The sequence below is a fragment of the Denticeps clupeoides genome, unplaced genomic scaffold, assembly GCF_900700375.1.
Source record: "Denticeps clupeoides unplaced genomic scaffold, fDenClu1.1, whole genome shotgun sequence".
Taxonomy (NCBI): Eukaryota; Metazoa; Chordata; class Actinopteri; order Clupeiformes; family Denticipitidae; genus Denticeps; species Denticeps clupeoides.
In genome coordinates this window covers 265,341-283,299 of record NW_021630058.1, presented here as the reverse complement: position 1 = coordinate 283,299, position 17,959 = coordinate 265,341, and the positions used below count along the sequence as shown (strand labels likewise).

The 17,959-nt window shown below is 53.7% G+C and overlaps 1 protein-coding gene across 9 annotated transcripts in view; it reads right to left on the bottom strand.

The window, feature by feature from the left end:
- The window catches only part of ppip5k1a (diphosphoinositol pentakisphosphate kinase 1a), a 25,157-nt gene extending 11,829 nt beyond the window's left edge, over nt 1–13,328 (bottom strand). For 7 of the 9 annotated variants that reach the window (XM_028968026.1, XM_028968031.1, XM_028968029.1 and 4 more), the window contains exons 1-21: nt 13,087–13,328; nt 12,020–12,444; nt 11,716–11,911; nt 11,474–11,564; nt 9,431–9,516; nt 8,990–9,144; nt 8,101–8,202; nt 6,432–6,593; nt 6,210–6,331; nt 5,934–6,035; nt 5,763–5,849; nt 5,582–5,657; nt 5,194–5,303; nt 3,769–3,854; nt 3,553–3,678; nt 3,352–3,473; nt 2,650–2,832; nt 1,962–2,103; nt 1,649–1,872; nt 1,439–1,566; nt 688–802 (exon numbers count right to left, since the gene is read on the bottom strand). In XM_028968026.1, coding sequence (XP_028823859.1) covers nt 688–802; nt 1,439–1,566; nt 1,649–1,872; nt 1,962–2,103; nt 2,650–2,832; nt 3,352–3,473; nt 3,553–3,678; nt 3,769–3,854; nt 5,194–5,303; nt 5,582–5,657; nt 5,763–5,849; nt 5,934–6,035; nt 6,210–6,331; nt 6,432–6,593; nt 8,101–8,202; nt 8,990–9,144; nt 9,431–9,516; nt 11,474–11,564; nt 11,716–11,911; nt 12,020–12,178 — 2,574 coding nt within the window. In that variant the 5' untranslated portion in view covers nt 12,179–12,444; nt 13,087–13,328. Of the gene's footprint in view, nt 1–687; nt 803–1,438; nt 1,567–1,648; nt 1,873–1,961; nt 2,104–2,649; nt 2,833–3,351; nt 3,474–3,552; nt 3,679–3,768; nt 3,855–5,193; nt 5,304–5,581; nt 5,658–5,762; nt 5,850–5,933; nt 6,036–6,209; nt 6,332–6,431; nt 6,594–6,739; nt 6,916–8,100; nt 8,203–8,989; nt 9,145–9,430; nt 9,517–11,473; nt 11,565–11,715; nt 11,912–12,019; nt 12,445–13,051 lie in introns of those variants that run through there. The other 2 variants (XM_028968027.1, XM_028968035.1) reach the window with 2 other exon arrangements.
- Between the last annotated feature and the right edge of the window lie 4,631 nt (nt 13,329–17,959).

Genomic DNA, 17,959 nt, shown 5'->3' with positions numbered 1-17,959 from the left:
TATACACACGCACACACACTCACACGCTCATATACACACACACACACACTCACATACGCTCATATACACACACACACTCACGCACATACACACACACACACACACACACTCACACGCTCACACACACACACACGCTCATATACACACACACACACACACGCTCACGCACATATACACACACACGCACATATACACCACACACACACGCTCACGCACATATACACACACACACACTCACACTCTCATATACACACACACACTCACACACTCACACGCTCATATACACCACACACACACACACACTCACACGCTCATATACACACGCACGCTCACGCACACACACACACACACACACACACACTCACATATACACACACACACACACTCACATGCTCATATACACCACACACACACACACACTCACACGCTCATATACACACGCACGCTCACGCACATACACACACACACACTCACACACTCACACGCTCACGCACATATACACGCACACACACACGCTCATATACACACACACGCTCATATACACACACACGCTCATATACACACACACACACACACACTCATATACACGCACACTCACACGCTCACGCACACACGCACTCACGCACACACACACACACACTCACGCACATATACACACACACGCACGCACTCACACGGGAGACTTACGTCGAGCAGGCCGCCGTAGCGGAAGATGCTGAGCAGGGAGTGGACGTGACTCTCGCTGGTGAAGTACAGGCGGGTGCGAACGTGGCGCCCGGGAGACAGCACGCCTCGAGAATACCTGAGACAGGACACGGGGGGACAGTCAGCTGACTTCACGGCGGGGTAGACCAGAACAACGCAGACGCGTCGATGCAACCCATTCATTTTACGTGTTAATTATTTTAAATAAAATGTAATTATCTGGCTTAAAGTGAAGTGATACACAGCAGCACAGCACACGGTGCACACAGTGAAATTTGTCCTCTGTATTTAACCATCACCCTTGGTGACAGTGGGCACCATGACAGACCCCCGGGGAGCAGCGTGTGGGGACGGTGCTTTACTCGGGATTCGAACCGGCAACCTTCTGATTACGGGGCCGTTTCATTAACCGCTAGGCCACCACTGGTTGGGAGGGATATTCTATTTTCAGGTGGAAAATCTGACTTTGGAAAAGGCCAAATTGTGATGTCGAGACCTGAAGGTCCCCTGGTCTGATGAATCATGTGGATCACTGGGTATCCGGGGGAAGGCCCGGCGCCAGGGTGCATTGTGGGAAGACAGTAAGTCAGAGGAGGCGGTACATTTCTTCAGATCTGCTGCTGTCAACACGTTCCACCTACCTTCATGGAAGAAGTATTCCCTGAGTGCAGGGCCTGGTGGGTCAGGGCAGTTTTTGAGGAGGACCTACGTAATACATTTGGTGGCCACTCACAGCGGGTGGAGTTTATTGACGGCCTCGTCCTCGTGCGTCCTCTGCAAGTCCAGCTGGATCTTCTTGATCAGGGGGAGGCAGTAGGCGTAGGCGATGCTCAGCTTCTCCACCTTGTTGATGCCGTACTCCTGCTCGTGAGACAGAGGGACACCTTCTTGTTCTGGGCCCCTACTCCCGGTCTGAGGAGTTCCGGAGCGCCGAGGCGGTTACCTGCGGGATGACGATGTCGGCCAGCGCCCGGGACAGCGTGAACAGCTCCAGCGTGTGGTCCAGCCCCAGCGAGCTGTTGTGCTGCAGGTCGTACTTGACGCAGTCGTAGATGTCGGGGACCTTGCTGATGTCGTAGCGGCCGCTCTTCATGCGGAAGTCGCGCTCCAGCTTGGTCCAGCGCTGCAGCATCAGCTCCAGCGTCTCGCTGTGGTACAGCTGGAGGTCTGCGGCGGGGGGGGGGACAGCGAGGGTTAATATGTAAAATATAGAAACGGGCGAGCGATGGTGAAGGTGAACGGGTGGACGGAGTCACCTGCAGATTTGGGGTCCTCCAGCCTCTTGCGGATCTGTGACGTGAGGCTCTGGATGAGGCTGTAGACCTTATCACATGTAGACACAGGGTTCCCCAACAGCTTCATAGAGTTCAGGAGGGAAATGCTGCCAGTCGGAGCCAACTACACACACACACACACACACACGTTAACAATGTCAATATCGAAGTTACGATCAGCTGATATCAATTTAAACAAGTCATGTGTAGAGTAATATCGACTCTGAGAAGGTAAGGCAGCAACACCTGACCACCTCCCTCTCATCGAGCATCACGCAATGTCTCTTCTACTGAGCCAACTGGAGAACGGTGAGTACACCTTTAAAGGAGACGGACACTCGGACGCTGGGGTCATACACGAGGACGCATGTTACACGTCCTCAGTGGTGGCCTAGCGGTTAAGGAAGCGGCCCCGTAGTCAGAAGGTGCCACTGAGCAAAAGCACCGTCCCCACACACTGCTCCCCGGGCGCCTGTCATGGTGCCCACTGCTTAAATGCAGAGGACAAATTTCACTGTGTGCACCGTGTGCTCCGCTGCTGTGTATCACAAGTGAAAATCACGAGTCCAATATAACGTTATAAATTAAATTACTTGAATTAAAGTGTTGTAAACTGGATTTACGGCATGGATTTTACACTGCTTCTCTCTGGGTGACGCTGGTGCATTACCCGGTCGTAGTCGTCCTCGGCGAACTCCTGGTCGCGCTGCAGGATCTCGTGCAGGCGACCTTTGACCCGCTGCTGACAGCCGCTCAGCGAGTCGATGTTGTTGTCCAGCAGGCCGTTCATGTTGGCGCTCTTCACCATCTGCACCAGGATGGGCGTCAGCTCACCCTCCAGAGCCAGGAGACCCTGGTACACCCATTAATTGAAAAAAATTAAACCAACCCTGTCATGAACGGCTCATCCGTCCCCGCAGGGTTTCATGGGGTTTTTTGGTGCTGATTTGTTGTAGTGACAATAAAACCGTTTTTTTATTTTTTTTTCGCTTTTTATTACGGGCAAACGTGAGACATTTTGACCTGAATAGACACGGGACTTTTGGGTCAGGATATCCCACCAGTTTTATTTCTGTGCCAGCATTAGGGGGTTTCTTGGACAAACCATCACCAGACACCACTTGCAGTCTCACTCTACCCTGGAAGGGGGTCCCTCTCTCTATCACTCCGTCTTTCACTTTCTATCACTTTCTTATTTTTCTCTCTCTCCTAGAGTTTATTTTGTGCGCAGAAGGGTCAGGCGAGTTGGGTGTCAACCGTAGGGCCTGTCAAAGCCCATTGAGACGTACTGTATGTGATTATGGGCTCTATAAAGAAAAATTGGGCATAACTCGTGGGGTTTGAATACAAATTCCAGCATGAGATGGGTCACCTTGGCAAAGGCTGCAGCGGTCATCTGTACCCGGCCCTCGTCAGACGCGTAGATCTTCAGGTCGTGGCGGTAGGTGCTGTGCAGGCGGAGAAGGCCGCACCCCGGGAAGCCGGCGTAGTCGCCTGCAAAAGGAAGGAGGCGCACGCATGAAGTGCACGAGCGGCTGCGCTGCGTTGGCGGCGGCGGCGTCCCTGCGCTCACCCTGCCCGCCCGGGTACATGCAGCGGAACGCCCGGCCCAGCTCCTCCGCCTGCACCCGGCCGGCCGGCGTCAGCTCGCCGCCCCACTTCAGCACCAGCAGGAGCGACGGGCCCTCCTTGCGCGCGTCTGTGGGGTCGTGCACAAAGACGCGCGGTTCAGCCGGTGTTTTTTAAAAAACAGAGCCGGCTAGTAAAGAGGCGGCGATGAAGTCCGTACCCTCCTCTTCGCTGGAGGTTTTGGGCTGACCGTGGGGCAGGTAGGTCAGCTGCACTTTCCTGTTAATGCCAGAGAAATGCCCATACCTGCAAAAAACACAAAAAAACAGTACCAACTGCCTAACTAAACCGGCTAGATTTACATTTACGGCATTTACCAGACCCCCTGATCCAGAGTCAGTAGTTACAGGGACAGTCCCCCCCCTGCTCAGGGACACAAGGGTAGTAAGTGGGGTTTGAACCTGGGACTTCTGGTTCGTAGGCGAGTGTGTTTCCCGCTAGGCTACTAGCACCCTGTAGTTACAGGGACAGTCTCCCCCTGGAGACACTCAGGGTTAAGTGTCCTGCTCAGGGACACGATGGTAGTAAGTGGGGTTTGAACCTGGGACTTCTGGTTCGTAGGCGAGTGTGTTACACGCTAGGCTACTAGCACCCTAAAGTTACAGGGACAGTCTCCCCCTGGAGACACTCAGGGTTAAGTGTCCTGCTCAGGGACACGATGGTAGTAAGTGGGGTTTGAACCTGGGACTTCTGGTTCGTAGGCGAGTGTGTTACACGCTAGGCTACTATCACCCTGAAGTTACAGGGACAGTCCCCCCCCCTGGAGTGTCCTGCTCAGAGACACAAGGGTAGTAAGTGGGGTTTGAACCTGGGACTTCTGGTTCGTAGGCGAGTGTGTTACACGCTAGGCTACTACCACCCTGAAGTTACAGGGACAGTCCCCCCCCCTGGAGTGTCCTGCTCAGAGACACAAGGGTAGTAAGTGGGGTTTGAACCTGGGTCTTCTGGTTCGTAGGCGAGTGTGTTACACGCTAGGCTACTACCACCCTAAAGTTACAGGGACAGTCCCCCCCTGGAGACACTCAGGGTTAAGTGTCCTGCTCAGGGACACGATGGTAGTAAGTGGGGTTTGAACCTGGGTCTTCTGGTTCGTAGGCGAGTGTGTTACCCGCTAGGCTACTACCACCCTGAAGTTACAGGGACAGTCCCCCCCCTGGAGTGTCCTGCTCAGAGACACAAGGGTAGTAAGTGGGGTTTGAACCTGGGTCTTCTGGTTCGTAGGCGAGTGTGTTACACGCTAGGCTACTACCACCCTAAAGTTACAGGGACAGTCCCCCCCTGGAGACACTCAGGGTTAAGTGTCCTGCTCAGGGACACAAGGGTAGTAAGTGGGGTTTGAACCTGGGTCTTCTGGTTCGTAGGCGAGTGTGTTACACGCTAGGCTACAAGCACCTACCGGCTAGCTTATTAGCTAATGCTGCGGAGAAGGAAGACGACTTGGCCTTTCAGAGTGACCCCAGCAGCTGAAGACACACAGGCTGGGGTCAGAGGTGACGTCGGATTGTTTTACAGCACAAAGTATTTCTGAATGTCGAAACCCCGAAGGCAGCAGGTGAGGCGCAAGTGGCGAAAACGGCCAACTCACATCTCCAAGACCGTCTTCAGCTGCTCCAGCTTGGACTTCTTCTCCTCGATCTCGCAGCCGGTGTGCTGTCCCAGATCGGCCAGCAGCTGTCGGGTGATGTCCAGCACTTCCTGCCGACAGGTCAGAGGACACAGGCTGACCCCTGACCCCTGGACACTCACTTTTAAACGTATTTTTAGGTCTCTAGTTGCTAAACGTTTTCATGCTGAACAGATTAACAGAACGTTAAAATTCACTTCAGCAGGTCTCCTTTGCAGAGTGACTTGGAGGGGGAAGATTAGGTCCATATCTGTCCTTGTCTTTATTCGTCAGACTTTCACTAAAGGACCTCGGTGGCCTTGGGTACTACGTTGTCCACGGAACTCGTAACCGAATGGGCTCTGCTCACCTGAAGCTGCTTGGGCTTCTTCAGTTTCAGCTTCCCAGATTTGTAGCCCCCGTACTTCTCGAAGAGCTCGAAGAACCTGAAACCCAGGAAGAAAAGAACGGTGACGGCGAGATCGGGCCGGGCCGGGGCGGGGCGGGGCGGGGCGTGGAGGGCACGACGCGCGGTGCCAGCCTGAACGCACATTGGATTGTGCACCTCCATCTTCATCTTCTGTTTGGGGGTCCGGTCGCCGTGGCGAATTACAGCGATGACACAGCGGAGCTCCATCCTGCGAACAGAGCGAGGGGCGGCCATGAGGCTCCGAGCGAGCGCCGTTTATACCAGGATGCACCCCGAAAGCGTGTGTACGCACATGGTGCCAGAGGTCGTGGGCACTATGGGGATGTCCTCCGCCTCGGTGGGGATGGACCAGGGGATCTGGAACTGCGGCGCCAGCTCCCTCATCACGATGTTCCTGACAGACAGAGATCGTGAGTACATGGAGGAGAAAAAAAAAACATCTTTTATTAATCCGCGAGGTTCGATTACGGCGAGATCGGTTTACATCGCGCGGTGCATAATGAGAACTAATGGCCGGTCACCCCTCGCTACGAGAGGGAAACACAGCCAGGACCGTCCGTCTCCATACCCCAGGATCTTGGCACAGTCATCGTAGTACTTCATGGAGTTCTTCACAAAGCTGAAGCCGTTGACGTCACAAACGTAAGAGTGGCCGTTTGCCCGAAGAAGGTCAAAGCCACACACGGTTTGCTGAGGGGGGGGGCACGTAAATTTAACTGTTATCTCAGTACAGAACTCCCCTGGCGTACTCTGTTGTAAGATGAAGATTATGAGTTTTAATGACGCCGACCTTGAATGCCAAGCAGACTTTCCGCGCCACCAGCTTCTCCATGGCAGTCAACATGACTGGGTATCGAATCTCCTTCCCCTCGCTGTCCCTCTCCACCTTACCGTCCAGCGCTGGGGACTTGCGCGCCTCTGCGTGGGCGTAGTCTGGACCCACCGTGTAGACCTGCACAGGGTATCAACCATCAAATGGTCTATTTCAGAGTGTGCAGCTGTATCTGACACCCAGAAGATTAACTTTAATGCTGTTTTTATGAACAAAATTTTAAAAAGGGGAGGAGCCTGTATGCTTGATTGACAGCTCTCACACACCTTACTTCTTCATTCTGGACTGTTTAAATCCCTCCTGTCAATGCATGACACGCCCAGATGTAGAGCAGTGTCCATCTCCACCCTTTCTCCTCCATTTCCCTCAGTTCTCTACACTCCTAATACCACTTGACCACACCCACTACCAACACCAACATGCAGGTTATCAGGAGCTTTAATTCCAGTCAACGTGACCACGCCCACTACCGACACCAACATGCAGGTTATCAGGCGCTTTAATTCCAGTCAACGTGACCACGCCCACTACCGACACCAACATGCAGGTTATCAGGCGCTTTAATTACAGTGAACGTGACCACGCCCACTACCAACATGCAGGTTATCAGGCGCTTTAATTACAGTCAACGTGACCACGCCCACTACCAACATGCAGGTTATCAGGCGCTTTAATTCCATTCAACGTGACCACGCCCACTATCAACACCAACATGCAGGTTATCAGGCGCTTTAATTCCAGTCAACGTGACCACGCCCACTACCAACACCAACATGCAGGTTATCAGTGTTTTTTATTCCAGCGAACGTGACCACGCCCACTACCGACACCAACATGCAGGTTATCAGTGTTTTTTATTCCAGCGAACGTGACCACGCCCACTACCAACACCAACATGCAGGTTATCAGGCGCTTTAATTCCAGTCAACATGACCACGCCCACTACCAACACCAACATGCAGGTTATCAGGCGCTTTAATTCCAGTCAACATGACCACGCCCACTACCGACACCAACATGCAGGTTATCAGGCGTTTTAATTCCAGTCAACGTGACCACGCCCACTAACAACACCAACATGCAGGTTATCAGGCGTTTTAATTCCAGCGAACGTGACCACGCCCACTACCATCACCAACATGCAGGTTATCAGGCACTTTAATTCCAGTCAACGTGACCACGGCCACTACCAACACCAACATGCAGGTTATCAGGCGCTTTAATTCCAGTCAACATGACCACGCCCACTACCAACATGCAGGTTATCAGGTGCTTTAATTACAGTGAACGTGACCACGCCCACTACCAACACCAACATGCAGGTTATCAGGCGCTTTAATTACAGTGAACGTGACCACGCCCACTACCAACACCAACATGCAGGTTATCAGGTGCTTTAATTACAGTCAACGTGACCACGCCCACTACAAACACCAACATGCAGGTTATCAGGCGCTTTAATTCCAGCGTTCTGATGGAGGAACGGACATTAGTGAGAATATTCCACACAAAATCCTAGAACTAAAAAAAAAAAAAAAAAAAAAAATTCACCTAAACTGTTCATGAGGTGACAGAAACTGAAAGTGCTGTAGGGTAAGACATGGCGGGGTGTTTTATGACTTATTACCTTCACGTCGGTGCCATCGGTGGGCATGAACTCCTCGTAGATGTAGGAGCCGGTCTTCCTCACGCTGCTCTCCGGGGAGTAAACGCTGCTCCTGCTGCCGATCTGCAACACACAGCGACGGCGTCGGGACCGCAGCGTTCAGCAGCATCACGTGCAAGCGTGTGAGTGTGTGTGTGTGTGTGTGTGCGCACTGGAACAGTGCAGTCGTGATCTGTTCTCCCTCCGGCTGCTCAACCATCTGGAGGGGAATCCATGATGTGACCCCATGTGATGGGTCTGTGTGTGTGTGTGTGTGTATGAAACATAAATAGCCTCTGCTGGAACACTCAGTCATGCGCTATAATTTGTGAGTTTATCACAGGCCTCCCCCTGGGTGGTTATCAGCTCTCAGCGTGCAGGAATGTGTGTGTGCGGTCGTTCGCTGTTCTCACGCGCTCCAGGCGCAGCGGCGGCCTAGCGGTCAAGGATACAAAACCGCCGTAATCGGAATCCCGAGCTGAGGTCCCCTTGATGAAGGTCCCCGGGCGCCTGTCGTGGTGCCCGCTGCTCACCGAGGGTGATGGTTAAATACAGAGGACACGTCTCACTGTGCTGAAGTTTGACAATGACGATGGCTTCACCACACTCACAACAGGAAGTGGCGCCTCACAGCGACATTGAAAACAGACAAGCTCGGTTCAGACCGGCACCGGGCCCGCGGGCGGTCAGCGGGACAGGTGCAGGACTCGGCGGAGCTCTGGGAACGCTCCGGCTCTGAGTGGAGCTTTTCACTTTTCCAAATTCACGTACGACGAAGGAATTCTCAACATCCGCAGGAGATGGAATGCCGGGCGTTTTGTGTGACTGTGAAGGCGTGTCGAGCTGCCCTTGGCGCAGCCGGCGGACGCACCTTCCTGAAGAGCCTCTGGCTGCCTCCGCCCGCCGACGTGGGGAAGTAGATGTAGACGTTGTGGTCCTCGGCGCACACCGGCTTCTCCACGAACGGCTTGGGGAACGCCTCGCCGTTCACCTCCACGTGGTCCTCGCCCTCCACCAGGTTGCACTCTGCAAGCAGACGCGAGGGCCGTGACGCCGAGGGCGGGGCGGGTGACACGTTACAGCGGAGAAGGCGGTGACGGCCGAGGACATCTGTGCCGCTCAGGCTGCTCCGGCTTTCCTCTTTTTATGAGTAACGAAGGCCAGACACTCAAGACTGCTCCACATTAGCGGCTATATTTACCTACAGACCGAAATATCTTCACTCAGGAAGCAGAACTAAACAGAGACGGGTCCGCCGAGCCCGTCCAGCGCCAGGAGGGATTAAACGGGGGGTGCAAAGCAGGCGCCTCACCGTGCGGCTTGTCGGGGTCGCGGTTCAGTATGGCGTAGCGTGGCAGGTCGATGCCTTCTTCCTGGAGGATGCGATACACCTCTCTCCTGAGGAACAGCCAAAAACCACCACTGCCAATAAATACTAATTCCAACATTGAAAGCCCTGATGGAACTGTTGAGAACATGGATTTCTGTAATCTACGAATTCCGAATCCCTACACACGACAAACACATCATCAATGGCACAATTTGGGATGTATTGCTGTACACCAGAATATGAAATATTGAGTCTGTTTTCCATGGGTTCATGTTCACTAATGTCCCATTCACCATGATAACCTGCATGTTGGTGTTGGTAGTGGGCGTGGTCACGTTGACTGGAATAAAAGTGCCTGATATCCTGCATGTTGGTGTCGGTAGTGGGCGTGGTCACGTTGACTAGGAATTAAAGCGCCTGATAACCTGCATGTTGGTGTTGGTAGTGGGCGTGGTCACGTTGACTGGAATTAAAGCGCCTGATAACCTGCATGATGGTGTTGGTAGTGGGCGTGGTCATGTTCACTAGGAATTAAAGCGCCTGATAACCTGCATGTTGGTGTTGGTAGTGGGCGTGGTCACGTTCGCTGGAATTAAAGCGCCTGATAACCAGCATGTTGGTGTCGGTAGTGGGCGTGGTCACGTTGACTGGAATTAAAACGCCTGATAACCTGCATGTTGGTGTTGGTAGTGGGCGTGGTCACGTTCTCTGGAATTAAAGCACCTGATAACCTGCATGTTGGTGTTGGTAGTGGGCGTGGTCATGTTGACTGGAATAAAAGCGTCTGATAACCTGCATGTTGGTGTTGGTAGTGGGCGTGGTCATGTTGACTGGAATTAAAGCGCCTGATAACCTGCATGTTGGTGTTGGTAGTGGGCGTGGTCACGTTGACTGGAATTAAAGCGCCTGATAACCTGCATGTTGGTGTTGGTAGTGGGCGTGGTCACGTTCGCTGGAATTAAAGCGCCTGATAACCTGCATGTTGGTGTTGGTAGTGGGCGTGGTCACGTTGACTGGAATTAAAGCGCCTGATAACCTGCATGTTGGTGTTGGTAGTGGGCGTGGTCACGTTCACTGGAATTAAAGCGCCTGATAACCTGCATGTTGGTGTTGGTAGTGGGCGTGGTCACGTTTGTGTACAAGGGGTATTAGGAGTGTGGCAAATTGGAGGGTAAAAGGAGGAGAAGATAAATACTGTGCTACATGTCGCTTATTAACAAGAGGGGATTAAATTGTCCACAATGAGGAAGTAGGCTGCATGACAGCTGTCAATCATGTCTACAGGCTCCTCCCCTCTTATCCTTTGTTTATAAAATACAATAATTCTGGACTTATTGCTTGATTAGGATGTGGTGAGGGTGTGGCTGTGGGCGTGGCCTTTTGTAACGTCCCTGGACGTACGCTCCCACGTGTTCTGTGTAGCTGGCTGTGTTTTTGTGTCCTGTCTCTTTTAGGTTGACTTCGTGGGAGGAGTTGAAGCAGTCACCTCCACCTATACAAAGTGACTCCGGTCGGTGTTCTGGAGGTCCCCAGGGTCTGCTAGGCCCTTACTGTTTTGGGAGGTCCCCAGCGTCCACAGAGATCTGCAAGGAGCTCCGTTGGGGATCTCATTTGTGTGTCTTGTTGCTTTGTGTGTGTTTATGTGCCCTTTTTGTGAACTTTTGTGCGTGTTTGAGTTGTCCCCTCTGGACCACCCCTTCCTGTAGGTTGTTTTGCTGTCGGTTGGCTGTGCCGAGTCCGCTGTTTCTGTACGCTTTGTTAGGCTGTGGTGCGTGGTAGCCTAGTGGGTGGTAGTGGTAGGCTGGTAGTAGCCTAGTGGGTAACACACTCGCCTATGAACCAGAAGACCCAGGTTCAAATCCCACTTACTACCATCGTGTCCCTGAGCAAGACACTTAACCCTGAGTGTCTCCAGGGGGGACTGTCCCTGTAACTACTGATTTGTAAGTCGCTCTGGATAAGGGCGTCTGGTAAATGCAAAGGTAAATGTGCGTGTAACAGCACCCTCGCCGCGCGGCACCGTACCTGTCCTGTATGTGGTACTGCGTGTCCAGGTCGTTGATCAGCAGCGGGTTTCGGAGTCTGGCGTAGCTCACGGCCTTGTCCAGCGGGAAGCCTGCAGCAGAGCAGAGGGACGATAATTCATACCTTCCCCCGAAATGACACCCCACGCGCTGCAGACGCTGTCATTAGAGCGGCGAGCGGGGCTGCAGTTACATTCTGCCGGAACGCAAGTCAGGCGACGGGGACGGACGCCAACGGGAGACCTTTGGAGTGGAAGGAGATGAGGCAGTCACAGAGGGGCCACTTGTCCACGGGCTCGTTCAGGATCGCGTCCTCGGGGAAGATCACCACCGTGATGTACTCGAAGCGGCACAGCCTCTCCAGGATCTGCGTCATGGGTTTGGACTTGGACTTCTTCATCATGCAACAGATCCCCACCACGATCTGCCGCTCCGGGGGCTGAGAGAGAGACAGAGGACAACATGGAGAACATGTCCACGTTCCCACCACGAAGGACAGTCACACCGCATAATTCATGCTCTCCATTCCAAGCCATGTCACCCTCACCGTGTCGGCGTCCTCGTCGTCCTCGTACAGCTCCATGTCCTCCATGTCCGTCCTCATGCTGCAGACGAGCTCCGGTCCCTCGCTCTCATCGTCCTCGCCGCCCACGAAGAATCTGGGAGCGCCGCGCTGGCTCTCGCCCGGGCTGTCGGCCTCTGACATCACAGACCACGGCGGCGGCAACCAGCCTCAGCATCCCGCCGCGCCATCGTCCCACCCCGGCACGGCGCAGGGGCCCGCGCTCCCACCGAAGCACCTGATAAAAAAAGGACGCGGCCGTCCCGCTGGCAGCTTGCCGGAGGAACGGAGGAGACGTGGCGAGACGTGAAAGCGCGGGAATTAAGCCGAGACCAGCGGGCCGGGTGGGGGAGGAGTCGTGCCGGCAGGACGTTCCAGTCCCGGTTCTCGGCCTTCAGCAGGCGGCATTGCTGAAACCAACAGAATAAAAACGTCCCTTCATTTCCTTCTGAACACGTGTGAACTTACGTTAAAAGAGTGAAAGTGACGTGATTGTCATTGTGAGACACGGTGAAACGTGTCCTCTGTATTTAACCATCGCCCTTGGTGAGCACCGGGGGGACCTCAGTGGTGGCCTAGCGGTAAAGGAAGTGGCCCCAACAATCAGAAGGTCCCGTCCCCACACGCTGCTGCCCGGGCGCCTGTCATGGTGCCCACTGCTCACCAAGGGTGATGGTTAAATACAGAGGACACGTTTCACCGTGTCACCGTGTGCTGCGCTGCAGTGTCTCACGATGACAGTCCCTTCTCTTCACAGGCCACCACTGGCCCCAAGAATACGATGATCACCTTCTCTGTATCTTTACAATTTTACTACATGCGCTGCATCAGCGGCTAATGGACAGTAAATCCCGCCATTTAACACCCCATGAGTGAACACGTCAGAAAATGAAGAATTTACAGCCATAAATTAATTAACCAGGCGGCGCGTTTAATAAGTTCGCTGCTCGCAGTTTATTTAAAGTAAAGCCGGGATTACAGCGTCTATTAAAGCCGCGGCCAGATGCTCCGTCACACCTGTTGGTCGGGAGCCGCGTCGCCTTTTTTTTTACCGTCGCCGGCGTCCGCGTTCCGCTCGTCCTGCGGGTCCCGGCGCGGCCCGCCGCTCCCGCTCCGTCCGCCGGTGAGACCGGACCGCGGCGCCGCGGAGGTAAACAAGTGGCGCCGAGAAGCCGGCAGGAAACACGCAGACGGACGGCTACTCGCGGGGAAAAAACCGCGGCGGCTGCTGACGGCCGCCGCTTCCCTCCTCCGCTGACAGGCTGTTGACGTGAAACCAACCTTGTCGTGGGAAGCCGCGGCCGCGGGCGTCACTGACGCGGGCCCCGACCAATCGCGGCACGGCCCTGCAGGCCTAACGCCCGCCCACAAAACCACGCGACAGCCAATAAGCGGCGAGCATCGTAGGCGCCGAATTCCACAAAACGCGGGCTCCCCCTAGCGGCCAAGAAGAGAAGCACGTTTTTTTCCCCACGTCGAGACGCCCGCGGAAGATCATGTCACCATTCAACATTTATTTGTCCATTTTTGATTGTATATTCTGTAGAATTAGGATGAGCATGTTGTGCAGTTTGCTCTGCGTTTCTCTCATCAGCCTCTAGGTGGGTATGCGGGACAGCCATGCATCAATGTGAATTCACAGGCCACCTTTTGTGGCCTCCTCAGAGTCGGCCCCCGGACTGACGTCAGAGCACCTCTGCCTCTCGCTCTGAGGTTTCCCAGAGGGCCGAGTTCGGCTCTGGTTTGATGTCCATCCCCTCCAGTCCCCCCCCCCCTGCTGGCCTGGATCCCGACGCGAGGCTATGAGCAGCCACAGAGGACGTCTGTGCAGCTTATGAAAAGGTCACTTTACGAACAGCACGGTCAACAACCTACACCAACAAGGCGCCATTTGAGTGGAGTGGAGATGCGGAGCACGCCCAACGGCTCAAACTCAGATGCATGCTAATATATATAATTAGGACATGCGCTTTTCCCAGCCTCCCCATAGACTTTGACATCAGCGGGACGTTTTAGAACGATTTAAATTTAAACCATATGTGAATGGCAGGCATCATGCTGGGATATAGTACTGCATAGATAGCAACTCGAAATGTGAATAAACACTGTTTTGGTTCTCTGACCGGCCGGGTGGGGAGTCCAGCTGTCTCTGATGTACCTCACACATCAAACAAATCGGCCAATCTGGCGAAATCTGCTTATTCGCTGTTGTGGTGGCCTGGGGTAATGAGGCCGACTGTCCGACCTCCACCGCAAGGCCTCAGCCCGGTGCAAACGCTCTCCTTAGAGAAGCCTGACAATGAGCTCCTGAACGGCACCGTCCATTCAGCACGTCCTCCTCCGAAGGGACCTGATATCACCAAGACGTCTCCGGGGATCTTGGAGCCGCAGGCCTGTCAATCAAGAACCGGGTCACTTTCTCGGCCGGCCGCTTGTTTTCATTTAAGTACGACACGCGTATGTATGACAAAATTATGACCGTGAACCGAGCAGCGGAGATTTTTTTAAGCCAGACGACGCGGAAACGCCAGTAAAAATACACAAGCGCCTCTTTTTCTTTCAATAAAGTGTGACCCCGTTCATGCGGCGCCCCAGACCGTAGCGGGGTCCACCGAGAACAAGCTCATAAAAGCGGGATTTAAACCAGGAGGAAAACCCGATTCCACGCAGAGGTATGCATGAAATGCAGCGGGAGCCATGGGTGGGTCGGGGTGTGTGTGTGGGTTGTAAAGATCAGCAGCCCCGCCCCTCCACAAGTAGGGTCTGTGTGTTGGATATAAGGGCGCGGTGTCCTGCAGGTGACCTCTGAACTCCAGAGTTAAACTCGTGATCAGGTGCAGGCCACCATTTCTATATTATTATGCATCTGAATTTCTGTGATGGTGAGATGAAACGCCTCGTGTTTGTCAGTGTTGAGTAATGGCCGCCGGCCCTCGCGCGTTTCCTCTTCGCCTCTTCAGAGGCACTCCGATGTTCTGCTCCCGAGGACCCCCCACCCCAACAAGAACACACTCCGCGCCCCCGGCCGGACAATGCGGCCTTTCAGCCGCTGGCGGGGAAGGAACCTGCGGGCCGGCTGCGGCGCGGGCCCCAGAAAGGCCCCCGCTCCCTCTGTCCCGTGGCAGTAAATGAAAGCGAGAACCATGGCGGCAGGAACAGCCCTTTAAACGGCCCCTCGCACACAATGGCCTGTTCACGTCCAGCAGGAAGTGAAGTAAACAGGCCGGAGCGCGGCGCGGCGCGGCCCCGGCGGGCGCCTGAACAGAAGGGCCGTGTCTCGCCCGATCAGCGCAGAACCCGGTTACTGCTCACCGGGATCTGCTTACGGTGCGAGACTGTGAGGGACACATGTTCCTTTTATTTTAGCATTTGCACGTGTTGAGCACAATAAAACAATAAAATGACAAATAAAAAAAATGGAATTTCCCCTTTAATGATTGAATTGGATGAGCGGGTTTTTAAATTCATGTAGATGTGGGAAAAGAACCACAGCAGAACCATATGAAACATCTACTGGAGAACCTGATGGAAATCTTGGCTCGTGCAACCCGGAGCGTTTCTTTCCCGCATTTGTCCTTCCTGACGAACGTGCACATTTCTGTCCCGGGTTTACTCTGGTACCAGAATCTTATTCGCTTTCCCCTCCGTCACTGAGGCCGTTTGGAAGTTCTGAGATCATAACTGAGTCAAATCAGCCATAAAAAGACCCTCCGGTGGAGAATAAACACAAGACCAAACGAATGGCGTCACTAACGGCTCTGACTTCGGGGCAATGACCAGTTCAATTAGAAGGACCTGAGTCGGTCAGTTTCTCCTAGAAGCTCTTCTCTGGTCCAGGACCTTCTCTTAGACAAGCCCTTCATTAACGAAGCACCATGCAGACAGAGGAGAAGAGGAATTTTCCAACCGCGGAGCGTGCCACGCCCTTAACGATGCCGAAAACAGGCCACACCCGGAATTAGAGTATCTTCGCGTCATCTCAGGAGCATCAGATGGGATCTGTCTAATTCGGAGCTTGTTTGCAGTGTTCACCAGATATAGCACGTTTACATTTGTGGGGCGGTGGCGTCCCGGTCCGCCAAGGCGCCACGGAGCAAAGCACATTTACGCCGTTTACCAGCGTCTTACAATCAGTAGTTACAGGGACAGTCCCCCCCTGGAGACACTCAGGGTTACAATCAGTAGTTACAGGGACAGTCCCCCCCTGGAGACACTCAGGGTTACAATCAGTAGTTACAGGGACAGTCCCCCCCTGGTGACACTCAGGGTTACAATCAGTAGTTACAGGGACAGTCCCCCCCTGGAGACACTCAGGGTTACAGTCAGTATTTACAGGGACAGTCCCCCCCTGGTGACACTCAGGGTTACAATCAGTAGTTACAGGGACAGTCCCCCCCTGGAGACACTCAGGGTTAAGTGTCCTGCTCGGGGACACGATGGTAGTAAGTGGGGTTAGACCTGTAGGTGAACATGCATGAAACGTAAATTCTCATCTGTGCCATTACCTCACCTGACGGAGTACAGCGTGTTGGTGGAAACCCACCCCTCACCTCCCTCTTTTCTCCCCACCTCCTGGCCACGCGCTATTTTCACTTCTCTTCTTTCTCTCGCTCTCTCTCTCTCTCCTTCGCACCTACACACCTCTTGGCGTCTTGCTGCACCCACCCACCCTTCCCTCTGCCAGCTAAACTCCTGTCCCGCCGGAGGAGAGGCTCTTTCTCCACCCCTCAGGCCAGCGTGGACCATTAACAGAGGCGGGAATTGGGATTTATCCGCTACGATACGGTGAGTTCCGCTTCTCTCCACTGAAACAATATTCCTAAGAATCGTATCAGATGTCACGGTGATGCTGGTCGGTGGACGGAACGTCCCGAGCAGCGTAATGTTGAGAGACGAACGGTGAGAGTCGCGATGAGTCCGCTGTCAGCGCCAGGAGGAGACCCTCACCTCAAGCTGCTGTCCCCGGCCAGCTGGCCAGGCCACTTCAGATGGATCTTCAGACCAGTCCTCCAGCGACAGCTCGCACTCGCCGCCCTGATCCTCAGGAAGCTCAGACATTCACACGGACCTTCTCACTTTTCAGCGGAAAAGCTGTAATTACAACTCAATATTTCCGGGATGTTTCCACTCAGGCAGGTGTGATTTTTGGAAAGGGCCCGTGATGCACGTCTCCGTCTGACCGGCTCCCAGCTTCGCTGAAGCTGTCCCAGTCTCAGGTGCTGTCACTCAGGTTTTTAGTGTCCAGTGTCTGGTGCTCTGCCTTCGTATTTGTCACCATATTCCATTTTCGGTGGTTTAATTTTCCTTGCAGATTACGGCACACGTCAGGGTTCAATATTAAGGTCCAGTTGTTTTTTACTGTAATATTTCTCTTTAAACCTTAAGCTTATGAGCCTTGTGACCTCATGTCTTGATCCCAGACTCTCCTCTCCTGGAAAACAGCGCTGACTGAATGTGGATGGTCTTCTTATTTCATGGAAACTCATTGTACGGCGTTAAATTATATTAGCAGTGCAGAAACAAGTCCTGCTTATGCCAGTTAGAAGTGTAGAACCCGCCAAAACCCAAATAAACCGAACCGAACCGAGCAAGAACTCATCGCTGATGCATGCGGAGGGGTAACAATGCACGAGGAGAGAGAGAGTAGACTATCGTCCTACAATCTGCAGGACCGTCTACAGACGTGCGAGTGAGAAGCGGTCACCAGGAGGCAGCAGACGTCCGCCCGTCTGGACATCTTTAAACCTGCTGACACCGGGCCGGAGAGAGTGGGGGAAAAGAGCCGGGTCTGTGCGTTTGAGCAACAGAGCGGTCCTGTTTGGCAGTGAAGAATAAAGCGTGTGTGTCTGAGGGGTGGGGCTTCGGCGCGATTCGCCCAACATTTCCATTCCTTCATTAATCTGCTGTTCTCCACCTGAGCAGGGT